The following is a 23,522-nucleotide window of genomic DNA, read 5'->3' as shown; positions in this document are numbered from 1 at the left end:
CAAACCTTGATATTAATCAATCTATTTCATGCAAAAAAACAAGATTTTTTTCTTTTTCGAAGCAAAAAGACAAGATACTAGTTAAATTGATTGTTTATTACAGTGAGTTAAGAATCACTGTCGAGTTCATACGAAAAATAGAAATAAGAGGTTTTAATTTCTACTCTGTTTGATCACGTATTCCGGAAAACGTCGCCGTCGAATATAAAACTAAAAGTCTAAAACTAATTCATAAATTTTAGGTAGTCTGCATTTGCTCATTTCTTTACTAGTTATTACTTATTATAGCTACTGGCCAACAGTATTAAATCTTATTTCTTAAAAAGTACCCGACATACTAGCTAATTAACACATCAAAAACGCACCATGCAGTTCTTGGTTTAGTTTAAATTAGAGTTTAAAGTTACATACATTGTCATTGTAAGGAATTTTTACACCTTCACGTCCACATGCGGAGTTAGATGTTCGCGATAAAATTCAATAACTTTTGTTTATACAGTGTATATATTAAACAATTCATTACAAAATTAAATTTAAAACTCAGTTATTAGTACTTAGAGTCGTTTTAAAATTCAGAACATATGATGTAAAAATTCTGGCTCCACCTATATTCACATCACCTTTACCCGTTGTTACAGGTATTGTGTCTCATTTTCAAGATTACAAATCTCAAATTTTAAATAGGCTTACCAGTAAATATTTTTGGATGACCTGAAAGTTTTTTGCATTGACGCTGTATAAAACTTAAAACTCATAAAATATAAATGCATCAACATCACTTCTTCTGTTGAGACGTTGCATTCTATTTTTATAAACAGCACAAGTCCTTTGACTTATTCTGCATGCTCTTGCTCGTACCTTTATATATTAACTACTCTTCAATTCAATAGTACCCCTTGAAAACCTTCTTAATATATATTTAATTTGTAGTGGACTAAATGAATGGTACACTGCTATATTCAATAATGCCCAACTTAGATATCTAGAAATCTTCTTTTCCTTCTCTTCTTCATCCAAGAAACAAAGAAAGGGGATATATAGGTCACGATTTATCAATCGAAGCAGAAGATAATATACCTTGATATTAATTCTCGATCATTCTTTGATTCAAAGCATTATCGCTAAGCAAATGGTGAGTGATGGTAGCAATGATCGTCCTCAATATTTACAAGATTTTCTTCTAATTAAAGATGATGACAAATTCTTTTCAAGACTTTTGTCTAAGGAAAATTCAAATAAAGGTGAGTCTTCTTTTAGGTTTTATTATTATGGAGGATCTTCTTCTAGTTCAATTCCATTTCATTGGGAATCTGAGCCAGGTACACCTAAACATACATTTGCAAATAGTATTCTCAATCCTCCATTAACTCCTCCACCTTCATATCAATCCATTTCACATTTAAAATCTTTGCAAAAAGTTCATTCAAAACGCAAGTTTTATCACTCTATTTTCTCCAAGAGAATTACTCATTCACCATCAATTGCTTCCCCTACATCGTCTCGTTCGTCATCTTTTTCCATGTCTTCGTTGCCATTGTTCGCGTATTCCAACCCAACGAACGTTCAGAGTTCGCGGGAGGGAGGTACTTCGCCAACGTCCACACACTGGTTTGGTTCAAGAACGGGGAATATGAAGCGTTTTCGAGTTAACTACTACTACTCTATGAAGAAAGTGAAGAAATTGTTGTTGTCCTTTACTCGTATTCGTGCTTCTAGGAATATAAAATGATTGGAACAAACTCAACGTTATTGTCAGCAGAACGGATTCAGAATTTAAATTTCATGCATTAACAATAAGTACGTTCTCTATATATATGTATGTTTTTAATTTTTCTTTCATATATATATATGTGGTTCGAGTCATAAGCAGTGAGTTTAGTAGAACCTAGTGCGAGTGGCTAGATAAATGCCACGGGTCACAATGGTGTTCATCTTGTATGAATCGTAATGTTTTTCTAATTCCCAGCTCTAAGTTTATGTTCAATATTCCAAGGGTACAAATATGCCTAGATAAATTTCCCTTTTCTGTTTTATTGTTGTGATAGATACTGTCAAGATAAATTTGATACTATTTGTCCCTGAACCGTTACTAAATTGTGAATTGTCTAATTTAGTCTTTAATTTACAAACTTTTCCATAAATTTGTTTATTTTCCTATTTATTCTGTGTTCTAAACTTTGATCAAGAAAATTCCATAGATGAGAAGTAAAAACAGGGTTTGCAATAATTTTTTTCATTTTGTTTATGCAATTCAATAGAAGACGAGTTTGTTGTTTGTAGGTAGAAATTACACAGAGAGTGGGACAGCTGAATATAGCTATAGTATAGCAGTCAATCAAACAAGTTGGAAGTTTAATACATTGAGGAGTCGTTTGGTTACAGGGATTAGGCAGGTCACCGCAGTATAAAATTTGGGATTAAATTTGTTCTCTACTTGGGTTGTGGGTAAGGGTGTACATAGGTTGGGTTGGTTCGGATTTTTTAGTTACCAAACTAAACCAATTATATCGGGTTATTAAATCTAACGACCAAACCAAATTAATAAAAGTCGGGTTTTTAAATCTCGGGTTTTTCGGGTTGTTTCGACTTTTTTTTTTCATAAAGTCTTCATAGCACACAACATAAAATTTGTGCTCCAAATATTTCTTTAATCCTAGTAAGGTAGAACTATATAAGATATTTTTTAATAAAATAACATAAATATGAGATGATTCATGGCATTGTACTAAAATATTCAATAATAAAGATGAGAAAATCGCATAAAATAAATATTATTAATAAGCCATAATAAAAACAAACATAATTTAAAATTACTAATAAGTTGCTAAAATAAGTACGACTAATAAGTACTCTTATTTACATGACTAAAACTAAAAGAAAAATAAGTTATGCATTTTATCTAAACTATGAAAAAACTAAAAAATAGATATCCAGCACTATTTTCATTCATAGTACAATTGAATTGAGTGTCTTTTATTATCATTATTATTGATTTGATTTTGGTTTAGGATTTATTTGAGTTACTAACATTTATGGACTATAAAACTTATTGGAGTATCCAAAAATTATAAGTTCAAGCTTGAAATAATACGTTAAAAGATAAAATTATGAAAAAACTTAAGAAATATTTATAAACTACACTACAATAAATATTTTCATGTATTAAATATATTTAAAACTTCTATACATATAATGTCGGGGTTGGTTTGGTTTCGGTTTGACCTTTTTTAGTTAAAACCAAACCAAACTAAACCAAACTAAATATCGTCGGGTTTTCTTTCCAACACCAAATCAATCAAATCAAACCTTAGTCGGATTTTTTTTTCAATTTGACTCGAATTATCGGATTGGTGTAGTTTGTCGGTTTCATTTGTACACCCCTAATTGTGGTATTAGCCAACACCTAGATAAAATTATACCAGAATCTTGAAATTGTAACCAAGGTTATAATTCATGGGACAACCTTGTCTTGAACCAAACGACCCCTAGAGGTTCCTATGGCTATGGGTGAGAAAAAGCCACCTTCCTTTCTTGTTTCCCATATTTTTGGGTATTATTGTTTTTAGCCCGCGCCAAAAACTATTCACATTCGATAGCCGAAAGATATATATATATATATATATATATATATATATATATATATATATATATATATATATATATATCGGCTATTATTTTAAAAACGCCTATACAGTGTCAGTTTCCCTGTATTATATTTTTGCTATGGTGTAAGAGGTTGATAAGATCACATAGACAACTTACTCGTAAAACACAAACTATTTTTTCATTCACTAGCTGTCAAGATCCAAAATTCCACCTCAGGCATCGTGATGGCACCTAATCTCTAAAACTAGGTAAGCCGATTATAATCACATTTCAAGCCTTTTTTAAAAAAAACATATTAATAGCGGAAACTAATATAAAAATCTCTCAAGACCAGTAATACTGAGTCACGAACTCTAACTGAATACATGAAATGATCTCAAAGATCGAATACTCAATATTGTTTGAATAATAATTAACAGTACAATAAAAATGAAAAGACTCTAAGGAACTGCGACGACCAAGCAGCTCTACCTTGAATCCTTGCGATCCCACTCTAACTCTATCTAAGTCCGATATCTACAATACCTGACTCTGCACAAAAATGTGCAGAAGTGTAGTATGAGTATACCACAGTCGGTACCCAATAAGAATCAAGACTTACCTCAGTGGAATAGAGACGAGGTGCGGTCAAGACACTCACTAATCTAATAACATGTGCAACATAGTATACAGAATAATAGGAAACAAATAACAAAAGGGCAATACAAATCAATCAGTGATATGCACAGCAGGGCAACAAGAACACCATTAATAATATTGCTCAACAAATAGTAAATACAAGTATACCCAATTAAATCAAGTCCTTCAAATAAATATCTTTCACATATAATTCTTCCAAATAACTCTTTTTCAATTATAATTTCCTCAAATAAATATCTTTCAAATATAATTCTTTCAATAAATCTCTTTCAAATATAATTTCCTCAAATAAGTATCTTTCAAATATAATTCTTTCAATAAATCTCTTTCAAATATAACTCACCCTATGACACCTCATTTCAAAATTATAAAGTACGGGTCTCAGCCCAATTTCATATTTTTCGTAAACAAGGGTCTCCGCCCACTTTCATAATTTTACGGCACTTCGTACCCATAATTAAATCATCATATTTTTCCGGCACCTCGTACCCACTTTTCATATCACATCTACACGGACAGTTCACGTGCCAATAATAAAACCATCATATTTTCCTCAGCACTTAGCGCCCATGTTTCATATCTCAACTGCACGGACAATTCACGTGCCAACATCATCATTATTTACTCACGGCACCTCATGCCCACATTTCTTTTCCTAATCTGCCTGGCAATATTCACATGCTCCCAATTTCAACATAAATCACACTATTATCAATTTACCAACAACAAGACAAATTGCACAAGGTATAAAAATAAACACAAGAAAAATCACAACATCACATAAAAAACACCAATGCTACCACTCCACATCATCACATATCATCCCTGACAATAGCCACCCTTATCTCTCATATAGCCACCCTTATCACTCCTATAATAGCCTCTCTTATGCCTCCGCCCTAACAATATCAATAGCCACCCTTATCGCTCCTATAACCACTATTATCTCTCCTATAGCCACCCTTATTGCTCCGTCCAGACAATATCCCAACACACAAAATAATAGTTAAATGCCACCCTTATACCCATATTATATCAATAGTGGAATGCCACCCTTATATTCTCAAAATAGGAACTCAAATAGCACAACAATTTACACGGAATATTCTCATGTCAGCATAACAAAATCAATTCATATCACGATTTGTCCAATGGCCACAACCAATTCCAAAGATATAACAAAATTAATTAATTTCACAACAAATAGCCCAAGACTCCACACAATGTGTATAAAACCTTAAAAACAATCAACAGCGATAGAAAAATAATCAGCATAGGGCAACACCTTCATTAATCCAAATTTGATAATTATACTAACACTTCTTCTTAAGCTTGTTTAATTAATTATTTGAGACAGAAAATTCATAATAAAATTAAATTCTAAGAAATATCAAATCATCAAATTCACGGAATTCACATAAATATACAAGTAATAATCACCTCAAATTATCATACAAAAATAAATTCAACAAACGCGAATTGAGGCATGGCAAAGGGATGATTTTATAAATGCCAACAATTATCCATTTTACTACACAATATGCCCAAGACTTTAACTCAATATATTTTGCACATATAAGCCCGAGTACGTACTCGTCACATCGCGTACACGGCTTTTCACATTTTACAAATGGCACATAAGACTCGATACCTATGGGGTAATTTCTCCACTCGAGGTTATGTAAGATATTTACCTTTTTGAACTTAGGCCGATATTCCAAAATAGCTTTCTCATGTGAATTGATCTCCGGACGGCTCCAATCTTTCTTGAGCCTTTCTTACATTACTACGAGGTTTCAGAAATCCTAGCAACTTCAATTTATTTAGAAACATAACAAAAGTGAACCATAATTAGGAAGATTTTCATGGTTTCAACTCATTTGAGCATTTTATCAAATACTAGGTGTACAAATTTGGTTACAAGGTTCTTCTACACGATTTTCTTCATTCCACAACCCAATCTTTACTTATTTGATCTCTATAATCTTCCCACAAACCTTATTGGTACAAGTATATATACATAATACTCTTACACCCAAGAATCATACTCCCAATCACCAATTTTTTACACCAAACTCGAAATTTGAAAAGTAGGGGTTGAATCTTACCTCTTAGATAAAGATTTTATGATTAGCTTCCTTGATTCTTGAAGATTGGATGATTAGAATGTTAGGTTCCCTCCTTCTCTCTCTAAAATGCTCTTACCTCTCTCTAAAACCCTCAGAAAAATACCCCAAAATAAGCCCCAAAGGCTATTTATTAAAATGGAGTCGGGTTATAAAAATAGGAAAATTAACCCTATGAAAGAAGGTTTGCGGTCGCATAATGGACCGCAGAATGGGTATGCTGGTAGCACAATGGTCGCAAAAATCGGTGCCTGGAACTGGGCTGTTCTGGTCCATTCTGCGACCAGTTTGCGGTCGCAGATGCAGTTTCGCTATCGCATAACTATTCTACGATCGCAGAATTGGTCGCAGAATATTTTTCCATCCTTAGGTAATTTGGTCATAACTTCTTGTAGGAATGTCCAAATGATGAACGGTTTGAAGCATTAGAAACTAGACTCAAAGATCTTTCATTTAATAGGCAATAAACTATACAACAATTCGTATCATGAGAGTTATACTCAGTTGAAGTTAGATCTTGTGCGAACTCACTTGAAACTTTAGTCTATTATGAAATTCCCAACTTCTATATTCGATGCCGAAACATATCGAATCAAGTCTGATTGACCTCAAATTTTGCACACAAGTCATAAATGACATAACGGATCTATTTCAATTTTCAGAATCGAATTCCAACCTCGTTATCAAAAATTTAACCTTTGATCGAACTTTTCAAAAATCGTCTATTTTCCAACTTTCACCAAAATACGTCGAATTGTCCTACGGATTTCCAAATCCAAATCCGGACATACACCTATGTCGTAAATCACCATACGAAGTTATTGACATCATTAAAATTCTATTCCGGGGTCGTTTGCTTAAAAGTCAACTCCCCAGTCAACTCTTTCCATTTAAGCTTCTAAATAAGAATTGTTCTTTCAATTTATTTTCGAATCTTCAAAAAATCAAACTTGACCACACCCGCGGGTCATAATACATATTACGAAGCTTCTCGAGATCTTAAGTCACAGAATGGGGCATTAATTCTTAAAATGACAAATCGGATCGTTACATTCTCTGCCTCTTAAACATATGTTCGTCCTCGAACGTGCCAAGAATATTTCTAAGGACATTAAATTACTGAGTGTATTCTTACACACATACTCGTGGGTGATTCTACTTTCCGCAATTTAATATAGGTCCGACAATACCATCTCAGTTGAGATTATTTGTTTTATCCATACTTATAAACTTTAAAACCAATTTCTTACCCTCCAAACATTTTCAAAATGCCTGATTTTCACATCAACGCACGGTATCAGTCTCAACTGGCTATAGCAATTCGTGCCTATGCACACATCAACTTTTTTGATAGTGTTGAAGTACTTCAAAAAAATTTCGGGGTATTACATTCTCCCCCACTTAGGATCATTAGCCCTTGAATGAGAAGTAGAGTCCGCCCTTAAACACATAACATAATTTATCTCTTCTTTCGCACGTCTTATTCCCCCAAATTTTACTAACTCCCAAATTTTTTAGAATTTTCGGCAGAGTCTCCCTTGTAATTGGACCTATCCACCTACCAGAACAACACCAAAATAACTCCTAACAACACATCCACAGCCTAACAAAGCACCACAATGTATATATCAATAACATTAATCTTAGCATTACAAGCACTACATTATCATAATGATATCTGTACATGAAACACATCATATGTATGCCCATAACCACATCTTTGGTCTTAATAGTTGTTCATAATCGATTACAACATCGCCAATTAACCTCATGTCAACAAAATTCTAATTCCAACCCTCCACTTTACTAACAACGAGACACGAGGCATGAATACCTCATAATTATTTACCCAAATTAACGAGTCATATTTTTATGCCACCTAGGCACTCACCTCGTAAGCTAAAAATCCATAATTACAACACGAATTTGGCAAATTATGCACAGAGAAATTCATACAGGAATTTTTAAATAAGCCTAACAGGTATGACTCCCTATAAGTACTATAGTACAAATTTAATTTCACAAGGGAGAATTTAAACACATAAATTTTTATCACAAGGATCTCGTCATTATATAACTTTCACCGCGGCTCGTAGCCCGATTTAAACATATCCAATCATATTAAAATGCGAGGATCTCGTCCTCAGTTCTGAATCACAAGTAATATGCACATCGTGCCAATCGAAACATTACATTTTCTTCTTTTAAATAATTTCTGTTAAACAAAATCACAACATATAATGAACCCTCATACCGGTAGGAAATATAATTCATAATTGAAATCAATTATCCGAAAAATACATCAAACTCACAGAAATGATTAACAAAAGTCACGTTTAGCCTCACAACTATTTTTGGTGACCAACACAAAATGATAGACATAATTATCTCCATATAATCTCCTAACAAGAGTATTCATATAAGTAGATTTCAGGATTACGAAGCTCACTCATGAGTGGAGCATATTAGGAGGACTTGCCTCGATATTCAGAACCGAATCAAATTAAGGGAAAATATCCTTTTATAACAAATCAGGATCATACCTGTAATGACACTATCTGGTGTAGATGCCTCAGCCACACCATAGCAAATATATTAACGGGCTGGGCCTCCCCCTCTAGGGCACCCTCTATCCGCCTGTCCTCCACCCCAAAATAGTTGTGCACGTGGGGTAGTAACTGCATTGGGGCCCATAGCCTAAGTGTTCTGATAAAATTCACACATCCCAAGTCTGGGACAATCTCTCATAATGTACCTAGTATCACCATACTCATAACAACCCCTCTGAGGTCGCGGTTGCTCGTACTAAATCTGTGTCGGATAACTGGAATAACCACTATAAGAATCTCATGTAGGTGGTACACTATAAGAACTTACTGGAGCACCCCGAGTAATCAGATGTGCGGACTGAGTTGGCCGACTGCTCGAGCCTCCGCCATAATGGGCCATAGCTAAGGAGTAAAATCGATTGAACCCTCCAGAGCTTCGAGACCTTTTGGTCTCCTTAGACTCCCTTTCCTCACTTAGAACATCCCCAATCCTCCTCGCAATCTCCACTACTTGTTGAAATGGAGTATCAGTTTGCAACTCTCGAGCCATGCATATTTTAAGATCATAACCCCTCAATGAATCTGCGAACCCGCTCTCTGACTGTAGGTACCAAGATAGGTGCATGACGGGCCAACTCACTGAATCTAATAGCATATTCTGACACTGTCATAGTGCCCTAACACAACCGTTCAAACTTTGTGTGCCACGCATCTCGGAGAGTCTGGGGAACAAACTCTTTCAAAAATATCTCTGAAAATTGAGCCCAAGTTTGTGGTGTTGCATCGGCTGGTCTACCTTCTTCATAAACTTGCCACCACTGATACGCTGCGCCTGACAGCTGATATGTAGTAAAGGCAACTCTGCTCAATTCCACAATACCCATAGTGCGGAGAATACTGTGGCATTTTTCTAGAAATCCTTGGGCATCCTCTGAAGTTGTGCGACTGAAAGTAGGTGGACTATACCTCTTAAACCTCTCAAGTCTCTTTTATTCTACTTTTGATGCCCCTGGCCTGACCTCAGGCTGAACAGGAATAACAGGTTGTATCGGTACTACACCCAGAACTTGACCAATGTAAATTCGCTGCTCTAGAGTACGAGCGGTAGGAGTCTGAACTCCTCCCCCAACCTGTGAAATATTTGGTGAAACGAAGATCAATCCCGCCCGAGTCAATGTACCAAACATGTTTAGGAATTGTACTAAAGTCTCGTGAAGTCTGGGGGTAACAACAAGTGTCTCTGTTGCATGTCCCCCGATTGGAGAAACTGACGACTCCTCAACTGCCCCTCTAACCAATTTTCTAGTTGTGACACGTGCCCTTCTTCGGCCTCTACCCCGACCCCGGCCTCTTGCGGCCCTAGTAGTATGCGCGGATGCCTGCTCTGCTGACCCGGTAGCACGTGTCCTCACTATCTGTGAGAGAATAGAGATGCAAAGGCTGAAATTCTAAATTCAACAAATTCCGCACGATAATAATGAAAGAAGTGGAAATTTCCTAACAGTTCTGTAGCCTCTCGAAGATAAGTACATACTTCTCTGTATCGATCTGCAAGACTCTACTAGACTCGTTCGTGACTCGTAGAACCTATGAACCTAGAGCTCTGATACCAACTTGTCACGCCCCAAAATCCCACCTCATGCGTCGTGATAGCACCTAGTCTCTAAGACTAGGTAAGCCGATTATAATCACATTTCAAGCCTTTTTTTAAAACAAAACAACTAACATCGGAAACTAATATGAAAATCTCCCAAGACTGGTAATACTGAGTCACGAACTCTAACTGAATACATGAATTGATCTCAAGGATCAAATACTCAATACTGTTTGAATAATAATTAACAGTACAATAAAAATAAAAACTCCAATGAACTACGACGATCAAACAGCTCTACCTTGAATCCTTGCGATCCCACTCTAACTCTGTCCGGGTCTGATATCTTCAATATCTAGCTCTGCACAAAAATGTGCAGAAGTGTAGTATGAGTATACCACAGCCGGTACCCAGTAAGTATAAAGACTAACCTTAGTGGAGTAGAGACGAGGTACAGCCAAGACACTCACTAGTCTAATAACCTGTGCAACATAATATACAGAATAATAGGAAACAAATAACAATAAGGGCAACACAAATCAATCAGTGATATGCACAGCAGGGCAATAAGAACACCGTTAATAATATTTCTCAACAAATAGTAAATACAAGTACACTCAATTAAATCAAGTCCTTCAAATAAATATCTTTCACATATAATTCTTCCAAATAACTCTTTTTCAATTATAATTTTCTCAAATAAATATCATTCAAATATAACTCTTTCAATAAATCTCTTTCAAATATAATTTCCTCAAATAAGTATCTTTCAAATATAATTCTTTCAATAAATCTCTTTCAAATAGAACTCACCATGTGACACCTCATTTTAAAATCATAAAGTACGTGTCTCAGCCCAATTTTATATTTTTTGTAAACAAGGGTCTCGGCCCACTTTCATAATTTCACGGCACTTCGTGCCCATAATTAAATCATCATATTTTTCCGGCACCTCGTGCCCACTTTTCATATCAATCTACATGGACAGTTCACGTGTCGAAAATAAAACCATCATATTTTCCCGGCAATTCGTGCACATGTTTCATATCTCAACTGCACGGACAATTCACGTGCCAACATCATCATTATTTACTCGCGGTACCTCCTGCCCATATTTCTTTTCATGATCTGCCTAGCAATAGCCACAGGCTCCCAATTTTAACTTGCACAAGGTATAAAAATAAACACAAGAAAAATCACAACATCACATAAAAATTACCAATGCAACCACTCAACATCATCATCACATATCATCCCTGACAATAGACACCCTTATCTCTCTTATAGCCACCCTTATCACTCCTTTAATAGCCTCCCTTATCCCTCTGCCCTGACAATATCAATAGCCACCCTTATCGCTCCTATAGCCACCCTTATCTCTCTTATAGCCACTTTTATCGCTCCTATAGCCACCCTTATCTCTCTTATAGCTACCCTTATCGCTCCTATAGTGAAATGCCACCCTTATACCCATATTATATCAATTCTGGAATGCCACTCTTATATCCTCAAAATAATAACTCAAATAGCACAACAATTTACACGGAATATTCTCATGTCAACATAACAAAATCAATTCATATCACGATTTGCCCAATGGCCACAACCAATTCCAAAGATATAACAAAATTAATTAATTTCACAACAAATAGCCCAAGACTCCACACAATGTGTATAAAACCTTAAAAACAATCAACAACGATAGAAAAATAATCAGCATAGGGCAACACCTTCATTAATCCAAATTTGATAATTATACTAACACTCCTTCTTAAGCTTGTTTAATTAATTATTTGAGACAGAAAATTCATAATGAAATTAAATTCTAAGAAATATCAAATCATCAAATTCACGGAATTCACATAAATATACAAGTAATAATCACCTCAAATTATCATACAAAAATAAATTCAACAAACGCGAATTGAGGCATGGCAAGTGGATGATTTTATAAATGCCAACAATTATCCATTTTACTACACAATATGCCCAAGACTTTAACTCAATATATTTTGTACATATAAGCCTGAGTACGTACTCGTCACATCGCGTACACGGCTTTTCACATTTCACAAATGGCACATAAGACTCGATGCCTATGAGGTAATTCCCCCACTCGAGGTTATGCAAGATATTTACCTTTTTGAACTTAGGTCGATATTCCAAAATAGCTTTCTCACGTGAATTGATCTCCGGATGGCTCCAATCTTTCTTGAGCCTTCCTTACATTACTACGAGGTTCCGAAAATCCAGCAACTTCAATCTATTTAGAAACATAACAAAAGTGAGCTATAATTAGGAAGATTTTCATGATTTCAGCTCATTTGAGCATTTATCAAATACTAGGTGTTCAAATTTGGTTACAAGGTTCTTCTACACGATTTCCTTCATTCCACAACTCAATCTTTATTTATTTGATCTCAACAATCTTCCCACAAATCTTATTGGTACAAGCATATAAACATAATACTCGTACACCTAAGAATTATACTCCCAATCACCAATCTTTTATCCCAAACTCGAAATTTGAAAACTAGGGGTTGAATCTTACCTCTTAGATAAAGATTTTATGATTAGCTTCCTTGATTCTTGAAGATTGGATGATTAGAATGTTAGGCTTCCTCATTTTCTCTCTAATGCTCTTACCTCTCTCTCTCTAAAACCCTCAGAAAAACTCCCCAAAATAAGCCCAAAAGGCTATTTATTAAAATGGGGTCGAGTTATGAAAATAGGAAAATTAACCCTCCGAAAGTAGGTCTGCAGTCGCATAATGGACCGCAGAATAGGTATGAGGGCCGCACAATGGTCGCAAAAATCGATGCCCGGAACTGTGCTGTTCTGGTCCACTCTGCGACCAGTTTGCGATCACAGAAGCTGTTTCGCGATCGCATAATTATTCTACGATCGCAGATTTGATCGAATCGCATTTTTTTAGCCTTCGGTAATTTGGTCATAACTAATTATAGGAATATCCAAATGACGAACGGTTTGAAGCGTTAGAAACTAGACTCAAATATCTTTCATTTGATAGGTAATACATCATATAACATTTCGTATCATGAGAGTTATGCTCATTTGAAGTTAGATCTTATGCAAACTCACTTGAAACTTTAGTCTATTATGAAATTCCCAACTTCTACATTCGATGCCGAAACATAACGAATCAAGTCCGATTGACCTAAAATTTTACACACAAGTCATAAATGGCATAACAGACCTATTTCAATTTCTAGAATCGGATTTCGACCTCGTTATCAAAAATTCAACCTTCGATCGAACTTTTCGAAAATAGTCTAGTTTTCAACTTTCACCAAAATGCGTTGAATTGTCCTACGAAATTCCAAATCCAAATAAGGACATACGCCTAAGTCCGAAATCACCATACGAAGTTATTGACATCATCAAAATTCCATTCCAGGGTCGTTTGCTCAAAAGTCAACTCCTCGGTCAACTCTTTCCATCTAAGCTTCTAAATCAGAATTGTTCTTTCAATTTATTTCCGAGTCTTCCGAAAATCAAACTCGACCACACCCCCGAGTCATAATACATATTACGAAGCTGCTCGAGACCTTAAGTCACAGAACGGGGCGTTAATTCTTAAAACGACAAGTCGGGTCGTTACACTAGCGTACCATAGCAAGCCAAATTATTTTCTTAAAGGAAAAAGGCAGAACGTGAACATATTATGTAGTAGACTCTCACCGGTGCTACAAGCAGAGACGAAGTCAGAATTTTAAGTTTATGGGTTTAGAATTCTAATCTCTTTAAGTCACTGAGTTCTAAATTAATAATTTGTACATACTCCCTCCGTTCACTTTTACTTTGCATGTATACTAAAAATAGATTTTCATCTTTACTTGTCACTTTAAGCATATCAAGAGAAGACAAAAAAAAATTCCTGTTATGCCTACAGTATTTATTACTCATTTCAAATTATTTTCTAAATCCAATAAAATATGCATCAATTAATATGTGTATCATGGTAAATTATGCACTTCATTTATTATTTCTTAAGGGGCATGAAAAGTCAAAATGCGCCAAGTAAAAGTGAACGGAGGGAGTATTTAGTATTTTTTTAAAGACAAATATAGAGTTTGATCCAAAGCTATTGGATTCGGCCAAACCTGTTACCGACACTCTAACTCCACCCCTGACTATTAAGTTTTAGTTGGCATGCTAAATTATCATTTTTCAAGTATTTGAAGCAATTAAAAGTGATAATTAATTGGAAGATTGTGATTATGATAAATAATGTTTTTTTGCTAAAGACAAGTATCAATGCCTCCCAGGCTAATCAAACCACACTACTATCGAAATAGTGGTGCTATTAGTGCGTATTTGTTGCTGCAATTATTCAGTGAAATACCAATAAATTTGCAGGAATATATCTTTGTTTAACAAAAAAGGTATTTTTATTCATAATACCCTATCCGTTTCAATTTAGATGAGTTAGTTTGACTCGGTACGAAATTTAAGAAAAAAAAAAGATTTTTAAACTTGTGGTCTTAAAAGCTTAAGGGGTGAAAGCTTTGTAGGGCCATAATATTTGTGTGGTTATAAAAGCTTCTCATTAAGGGTAAAATAGGTAAAATGAAGAGTTTAAAATTGAATTATTTTCAAATTTAAAAATATGTCATTTATTTTGAAACAAACTAAAAAGTAAATAACTCGTCTAATTTGAAACACAAGGAATATTCCAATAATGATACAAATACAGTCCTTAACTCTAGAAAAAGTTGTGCTTTGAAGCTTTAACAGAGTAACATACATTTGAGCCTGCATATTAAGCAAGAAACTTAAAAGGAAAGTAAAAAATTGTAAAAATATATAAAGAAGTCTCAAAGTTTGCAGGTCACACACACACAAAAAAAATAACCTTACCCGGTCCACAAGGGAAAGTTCACACACACACACACACACACACACACAAAATATGCTAATCAACATTAATTGATCCTACCGCAGTTCTTCCTAATCTCTCCATTAGAACCAGTAAGGGGACGAATATCACCCATCTTAATCATAGCAGTAACAAAATCAGAGCTAAAACTGCGAGGATTGTTACTGTAAGATGTCACAATCGAATCGGCAGATCCACCATTAAAGAGTTGCTGATCAGAGTGAAGAAGACCCTTTTTGTTAACAAGATTCTTGAAATAATTGTTGTCAAATTTGTTAGGAGTTTGAAGATCAAGTGGTGCTAAACTGTTGTCCCCTGAACCTGAACTTCTTGGGCAGTTGCTTTGTCTAGTTCTTGCAAATGATGCATCTAAGTTATTGGTCTCGTTGTATATACGTGCCCTAAATGTTGTGCATCTTGCTTGTCCAATTGTGTGTGCCCCTGTCAAACATAAACATAAACATAGTTTAAATTTTTAAAAAATGAACTTGTATAGCCGCTATTAAAATAATAATTTGAAAATATTTTATTTTTTTTGTATAAATATTCATTTATGTATGTTATATACAAATTTTATACACTTTTACTGCTACCAGATATAAATATTATTGACCGCGGGTTAAAAGAGATCTTTGCCCTTTAATTTTCAAAATTTTCCTCTGTTCTTTAGGGATTATTGGTGTTTAGGCCTAAGCAGGGGACATTTATAATGTCAATTTTTTTGTTTGTGTGAATTTTAATTTGTGATTACTTGTTTTAATATAAATACGCTAGATTTAGTGAGTTGAGATGAACATACTTTAATATAACTTGTATGTTCAAAAATCTAGCTTATCCATAATAAGAAATCTGTTTAAACTAAGTACTGTATGGGCTCGTTTGATATGAGAAATAAGGAATAATTAATTCCGGGACTAAATTTAAGAAGAGTTTATCCCATATTTGATTTGTAGAAAACTGCGGTATAATTAATCCCGGGATTAGTTGTTCTGGGATTGTAGTATTTTTTTATCCCCATGAAAAGGTGGAATAACTAATCCTGAGATAATTAATCTTGGAATAACTTATTTCCAACCAAACAACCCCTAAATGTAATTCCATCAGCTTTTATGGATTGAGAGTATATTTTCCTTTTTATTTTTTTTTGGGGGTGGGGTGGGGGGGTGGGGGGGGGGGAATATGGCAAGCTAGGATAAATGCTGGTGGAAAGGCTCGGTATAATTGCTGAAAGGAGGCAGTAGGTATCCGATAAAATAGTCGAGATTTAAGCAACTCAACAAGCACTACTATAAAAAGCGTAAGATCTGTGCACTAAAAGTATAAGAGAACCCTACTAGGTTACTTAAAAGGTAATTACAAGTAACTCTATTCGTTAAGTATTGACCGATAACCTAGAATGATAAGCGACATGCTATAACATGTTAAACTATATTAATAGTGTTAAAAAGATTTGCATTGTTCATGTATATAATTTAAATATTATTTAAACAGGAGGGAATTAGGGAAAAAAGAACAAACCAGATAAGGCAACCATATCCTTAGTGGAAAGGCCAACCGCACTGAAACTAGAAATGAGTCTATTAAGGTTAGAAGTTGGAGGAGGAATGCTTCTATTTGCAGCAGCTTGACTTGCTGTTCTAGCATCTCTTCTGCCCAATTTTACATTCCAATTGGGGCCTCCAAGCTGCATATATATACATAATAAGGTCACAAAATTACTTATATGAGAATATAAACTTAAAATGCAGTTGCTTAACTTGAAAAAGTCTTGAAAATATAATTAAAACTTACAATAACAACAGAGTCCCGAGCTGTAACGGCCAAAATATCAGCACAAGAAACAACACCAGGGCACACTTTCTCAACAGCAGATTTGATATTGTCAATAACTTCAAATCCTCTAGCAGAATTGACATTTGGAGCAGCCCTTTTCTCTCCTGTGAAGCTTGATGTGTCATCAAGGAGTAACGATCCATCGCATCCCTGAAAGGAAATAATTAAAGAAGAATTAATCTAAATAGTCGTTCAACCAACCGTTTAAGCTAAAAATAGCCGACGGATATATAATATATGTATAACTATATATAATTAGTTGATAATCTATGTATACAGTTAGAAAAAGTAAACAGTAAAATAGTGCAAAATAAAAGCATTTAAGTTATATATATTGACGGACTATAAATATATTCTACTAATATGTTACTTAACATGTAATGCCCTGTTTTTTTTAAGTTACTAAGTTTCACTTTTTATAGACGATTACTTATGGCTATCTTCTAGGTAGCCTTAGTGTAAGCAAAATTTCAATGTTAGTAGTGGCGGAGCCACGTTATCCCAAGGGGTATCAATTGATATCCATTCGTTCGAAAAGTTACAATTATGTAGCTAGGTAAAAAATTTAAACGTATATATTACTTACTATATCTTGACTCCCCCTTGATTTCTTCGTGTCTTTATTTATTTTATTTTTTGACATCCTTAGTGAAAATTCTGGCTCCGCCACTGACCGTTTGTATATAAAAATTGAACTCAAATGAAAAGAGAAAAGCAAAGAAAGAGGAAATGAAGATAGTAGATTACATTGACGAAGCAATCATGGAAGAATAGACGAAGAAGAGAAGCACCCATTCGAGTTTCCTTCTTAATAGCAGATTGCACTGCAGATTTCACAGTTTGATAAAGTTTAGGACAAGATTTTGAGTAGAAACCAGTTGAAAGTTGAGCTGATGAATTTCCAATTAGTAAGCTCACAAAGATAAACAAAACAATAGCATTAATCTTTAAAGAAGCCATTAGAGAAAGCTGACTTTAATTAAAGGGATAATTAAAGTCCTTAATTAGATCTAAGGAAAGAAGTGTGTTGTGCACAGGATGTTGAGAAGTGTCAAGTATTTATAGAGTAGAGAAAGCACTCTCAAGGTAATTGTTTTCGGCAGGTTACCTAACAGCTAACACAAAGACTAAATTTTGCATGGCTTCCTACGTTTGAAAAAGTAATTAAAACAAGAATAACTATTAATTAAGTTACTCGTTATATTTTATTTTAAGACACGAAGTTTAAGAATGTAACAATAACTCTTAGAATTGTGGCATTAAATTAAAAGTGCGTATAGCATACCAGAAATATTATTTGAATCTTGAGGTCTTAAACATGTCATTGTCATAAAAGAATATCATCAAGGGTAAAATGAGAATGTTTAAATTAAAAACTTACTAAATATGATAAGGATGTTGTATTATCATATTTTTGAAAACGGACTAAAAAAGAAAGTAAAACGCATAAATTGATATTGATGGAGTATATATAAAGAACTTTTATATCATCAATGAAATGTAACTGTTATAGCAAGTTATTACTCTTGATATACCGTCTTAATTCCCTCATTCGGAATAAATGGAAGCAGGTTATGGATCTGTTTAAGTTGGCGATCAATCCCTTCCTTCTTTTCCCTGTCTTTGAATACATTAGAGTAGATTGATTGGAAGGAGGGTGAGGAACGGGTTCATAGATTGAATTCAGTGAGTCCCACGACATAATCAGAGTGAGGCTTTGGTTACCGACAAACGCTTCTCCAAAGGCGATCCTCTCGAGTTTCTAGTTGTTTATGTCATTTAAGTACAAGCTTGATATTGAGAGTTACCAATTTTTATTAGTCAACTTAATCTTTTTACTCTGTTAGTGCACCTAACTAAAATTGTTAGGTGAACTGCAAATTGATTGATTTCTTGATAATTAAATGGTAAAGTCGAATAACACGAGATCCAGGTATAACTTATAACTGTGTGACAAGTACAAGGAATTAAGAAAGTTTGAATTTTTGGGAGTTAGATATGTAATTTGTCAAAGGAAGGGACCCAAAATCCAAACAAACACAATTATCTTATGATTTGGTAAAGACTAAAGAAGGGGGAGAATATTAAAGGTACATAGTGGACTTTTGCGACATCAATTATCACTTAAAGTAGATTCATTGACTTGTGTTTTGCATGGTTTAATTAAAGAATCCACTTTTAGTTAATTAGAATTATCTTAGAATCCTTGATTTGGAAAATGGGAAAGCTAAAACAAGAAAGATTAAAGATTTTCTCAAAGATTTTAAGTTATACATACAGAGAGCGTAAATATTCTTTACACGATCAGTGTAGTTTAATTTATAAGTAATAACCGACTAATATTATTTTATCATATCACTATTTACGCACAAATTTACTTGTCGTTGCTATATAAATGACTCGATCGTGATGCATAAGTTCAAATTCGTTATTTGTGTTGGATTTTTATTATTTTATGTGTGTCTCAATCTATGTAAAAGCATATAATCAATATCTAATGAAGAAAAAATCTCACATGTTACCTCATTAAGCAATAACCTCTATAAACTAGTCCTCCCACCACCTATTGAGGTTACCATATTCTCTTTCCTTTTTTCCCATCACTAAAGGTGACAGTAACAAGATACAGTGACAAGAGCTAGAGCAAGGGGAGAAACCAATTTAAGACTCTTCTTTTTTGTAATAATATTTTCTGCATCATATATATTTCCCTATAACGTTATCTATGTAAGATTATGAAATTCAAATCCTAAAAATATTTTGTAATTATGACTAATATTTTGGCTAATGGAGTACATCTCACATAAGCATAAGCATCTTTGCAAAGTGTAGACTTTGTTGACAATATTCTTTGGGACCCAAAAATATTGCATTGTATGATGGACATCATTTGCACAATTGTATCTCTTCTTTTACACCTAAGAGGCCAAAACTTTTTTAACTATAAAAGGGAAGGCCATTAGTTCATTTTAGACACACCAACAAGACTCGAGTCTTCGTTTTTTGTTTCTTCCTTTCCTCATTTATTAAGAGTGTTTTGTATGAGAGTTAGTGTTGGGAAGCACTTGTGTGAACCCTTTCTTTGGAGTGATCTTGTGAGGTTATTCTCTTAGGGTATTTGGGATTAATTAGAGTATTTACTCTAATTTTGTACTCTCTTTTGTACTCTTATTGTTATAGTGAAATTGCTCCTCTTCGCTTGTGGACGTAGGTCACACTGACCGAACCACGTTAAATTGATTTCTTCTGTATCTGCTTTAATTGCCATTGTTATCAATTTCCATTGTCTTTGTTATTGTCATCTGTTATTTGACTAGATTCTGACTACCCGGATTCCCGATCCTAACATATCTTTGATTCATGCACTAAAAATCTAAGTTCACAATTTTTGCCTAATGATACAGGTGCATTGTCCTAGATAAAGAGCAATTACTTTTGACTAAGAGCACAACACAATTATGTCTAAGTTCTGGATTCTGACTAATCTATAGCTTTTTAAAGTAGATCGAAATTACCATGAAATTGATATTCCAAAGCTTTTTATTTCTTTCATAGGTGTTAGTTTCTTGTGCTATAAGGAAGATACATAAAGTTGCAAGGAATCTTTTACTTTTGATGAGCATTATATATTCTAGCATAGCTTTGATTTACACAGAATATATCATATACTCGTGCATTCACATTACAACACTGTCTATACTTTTCCTGAGTTGAAAGTTTATCGGAAACAAAATTTCTACCTTCACAAATTAGGAATAAGACTACGTGCACACTATCTTTCCCGAACCCTACTTGTAAAATTACACTGGAGTTTGTTGTTGTTGTACTCGTGCATTCACATTGGAAACCTCCAATTCTAAGAGATTGCATACTAAATCTGACTTGTTCCTACTAATTCTAACGAAATAATATTACTTTTTACCGAATAAAAAATTATCATCTCACGTGAATTTTTATAACAATCTCAAGTTAAGATACATAATAATTTGATTTACGATGAAATATTTAGATATTTAATAAATTTTTAATATAAATATATGATCAGAAAAAAAATTACTGAAATCATGTGAACTAACTTATAAGCTAGGGAACGAAGATAACAAAAAATGTCAAGCTGCGTGCATTATCTAAACATTAAAATAATTATTTTTAGGGAAGGTCAGCATTTACGGCAGCGATTTTCTGTAGACAACCAAAGAGCTGAAAAAGTGAAAGATTGATAAGTCAATTAGAAAATTAATTTACTTTACCAACTTATTGTTATAGGAATATTTACTTTTCTACGACTATGCCTAAGAGGAACTTTAAATTGACTTAGCCCTCCTCGCAATTAAAAAAAAATAGTTAATTGAGCCAACTTATTGTATATTTACTTTCCTCCGGAGCTAAGAAGAAGTTTGATTTGACCCTCCTCTTTTTTTGTTTTAACTATTTATTGAAATAGAATGATGATCGGGTAAAGGGATTTTAAGATGCTTTTTGAGTCAAATGGGGCAAAATTTTCTATTGGTCAGTAAACAACGTAGAAAATTCTGGCTGCATGGCATTTTCTCATCATTAACTTTCTTGTCATTGTCTATTCGATTTGTTTTTCTTTAATTTCGTTTTCTTTGACCATCCTTGTGCATTTAACCGCTTAATTTAGTAAATTACTAGGCAAATGAACCGTAAGAAACTTCCATAATATTGTTACTACTTCCAAGCTAAGACAAGTAATAATAAGTCATTTTCCCAAAATAAGTCGTTTACCCTTAAAACGGATAACAATAAAACTTATATACGATTTTAAGGATATGTGGATTGATTTAACACAAGTAATCAAGAATGTTAGACAAACGAATTAAAGATAAAATAAATAACCAAACCAGATGTGACGTTGAATCCGAGATCGGATTTAAGCTGAACAATAGTGTTGCCCTTGACCGAACCCTCGATTCGAAGCCAAATGTGTATGAAAAACTATGATTAAAATAAGAACCTTTCAATAGCTAGAAAGCTGAGAAATAAGTTTGTATTGCCTTGATATGTGTTACAATGTGTCTACTGAATAAAAAACTTTCTCTTTATATAGTAGGGAATTTTACCTCTAGTATAATTCTAAAAAAGGTAAAAATTCTTCTTGTACGTCAATCACTGATACACTACCGACATCGGGCGAGATCCGCATCGTGATTTCCGATTGGGTGCGGATAGCACGGTCCTCTGTTAGTCGCAACCGTTTGTAGTATTTTTCGAGGTCTTAGAGCTCGTTCCGGGTTCGGGAAGTATTGTCTTGTCAGGCCCGGTGGCGAGCATCCCGTTCCGGCCTCGATTCAAGGAGTTCTCATATTCGGTCTCTATCTCATACATTCATACTTCGTTTGACTCACCGAGAACTCGGGGTGTGTGCTAACCCCGAGTTCACCTGTATACAGATAGTCCCCTCATTTCTCAGAGAGTAGGCTCGCCGAAACGATAGGAAATCATAGATGAACCTCGGTTCCTTCCTTCGTACGTTGCAACCGAGATGGTGAGTAAGCCGAAACGTCCCATCAATCGCGTCGCTCTGACTTCGAACACGTGTCAATCATCGGCTGGTCACCTCCGAATGTGAAGTGTCACGTATTGATTACATTTTCTCCTATAAAAGCTTCGACCTTTTGTACTTCTTCCACTTTTAGATCCTAGCTTTTACCTTCAAATTCTCTGGCGGCTATCAACTCTTTCAAATCTTCATCTCTTTATCTTTGATCTTCAAATCTTCGTAACTGTTCTTAGGTTTCTACCCAGATCTTCATCCTACCTTCAAACCTTCATACTTTTTCCTTCAAACCATCATAACTTTCCTTCAAATCTTCATATCTCACTACAAAAAACGATGAATTTGCGGAGGTTTTATTTATATATTGCGGCGATCACAAACCTCCGCAATATACTTTTACGTCAGTTTCCAAAACGCCCACAATAATGTTCGTCGCAATCAATTTGCGGGGATTTTTTGACGGACCGCCGTTATCATATAGCAGCGGGTATTTGACGGCGGTATAACCTTCATAATTTGGTAGTTTGGCTGTTACTTGTTAAAATAATAGTGGAGGTCTAAACCCCCACAATTTCTTTATTTAACCTCCACAAATTTATAACACGATATTATTATAGGTAAAATAGCGGCAAATTATAACCTTCGCTATTCATTGAATATTTTTTTTTTCTGCAATGTTCCTCCATAACTGTTCCAATTTCAATTATATTAATATAATAAAGCATCAACAAATTATATAAATTGCTTACTGAAA

At 34.3% G+C, this 23,522-nt stretch overlaps 2 protein-coding genes across 2 annotated transcripts; one reads left to right on the top strand and one right to left on the bottom strand.

The window, feature by feature from the left end:
* The first annotated feature begins 1,129 nt into the window (after window positions 1–1,129).
* On the top strand, window positions 1,130–1,729 carry LOC138891931 (uncharacterized). The gene has a single exon (XM_070175619.1). The coding sequence runs from the start codon at window positions 1,130–1,132 to the stop codon at window positions 1,727–1,729; it is 600 nt and encodes a 199-aa protein (XP_070031720.1).
* A 13,438-nt stretch (window positions 1,730–15,167) lies between these two features.
* On the bottom strand, window positions 15,168–18,282 carry LOC104107720 (peroxidase P7-like). The gene is made up of 4 exons (XM_009616599.4): window positions 17,995–18,282; window positions 17,206–17,397; window positions 16,933–17,098; window positions 15,168–15,855 (listed from the first exon to the last, which is right to left on the bottom strand). Exons 1-4 carry the CDS (start codon window positions 18,205–18,207, stop codon window positions 15,461–15,463), a joined length of 966 nt encoding a protein of 321 aa, XP_009614894.1. The 5' UTR covers window positions 18,208–18,282; the 3' UTR covers window positions 15,168–15,460.
* Window positions 18,283–23,522: the final 5,240 nt, after the last annotated feature.

This window comes from Nicotiana tomentosiformis, chromosome 5 (assembly GCF_000390325.3).
Source record: "Nicotiana tomentosiformis chromosome 5, ASM39032v3, whole genome shotgun sequence".
Lineage (NCBI taxonomy): Eukaryota > Viridiplantae > Streptophyta > Magnoliopsida > Solanales > Solanaceae > Nicotiana > Nicotiana tomentosiformis.
Note: the sequence above shows the minus strand (reverse complement) of the source record. Positions and strands in the feature narration are given on the sequence as shown.

What these genes read in the sequence shown, in the direction of transcription:
- LOC138891931 (XM_070175619.1), top strand. Translation starts at nt 1,130, where the DNA reads ATGGTGAGTGATGGTAGCAATGATCGTCCTCAATATTTACAAGATTTT.
- LOC104107720 (XM_009616599.4), bottom strand. Translation starts at nt 18,207, where the DNA reads ATGGCTTCTTTAAAGATTAATGCTATTGTTTTGTTTATCTTTGTGAGC. An exon ending in TCCATGATTGCTTCGTCAAT is followed by an intron (nt 17,398 to 17,994) that starts GTAATCTACTAT and finishes ATTTCCTTTCAG; the next exon opens with GGATGCGATGGATCGTTACT. An exon ending in CTCGGGACTCTGTTGTTATT is followed by an intron (nt 17,099 to 17,205) that starts GTAAGTTTTAAT and finishes ATATATATGCAG; the next exon opens with CTTGGAGGCCCCAATTGGAA.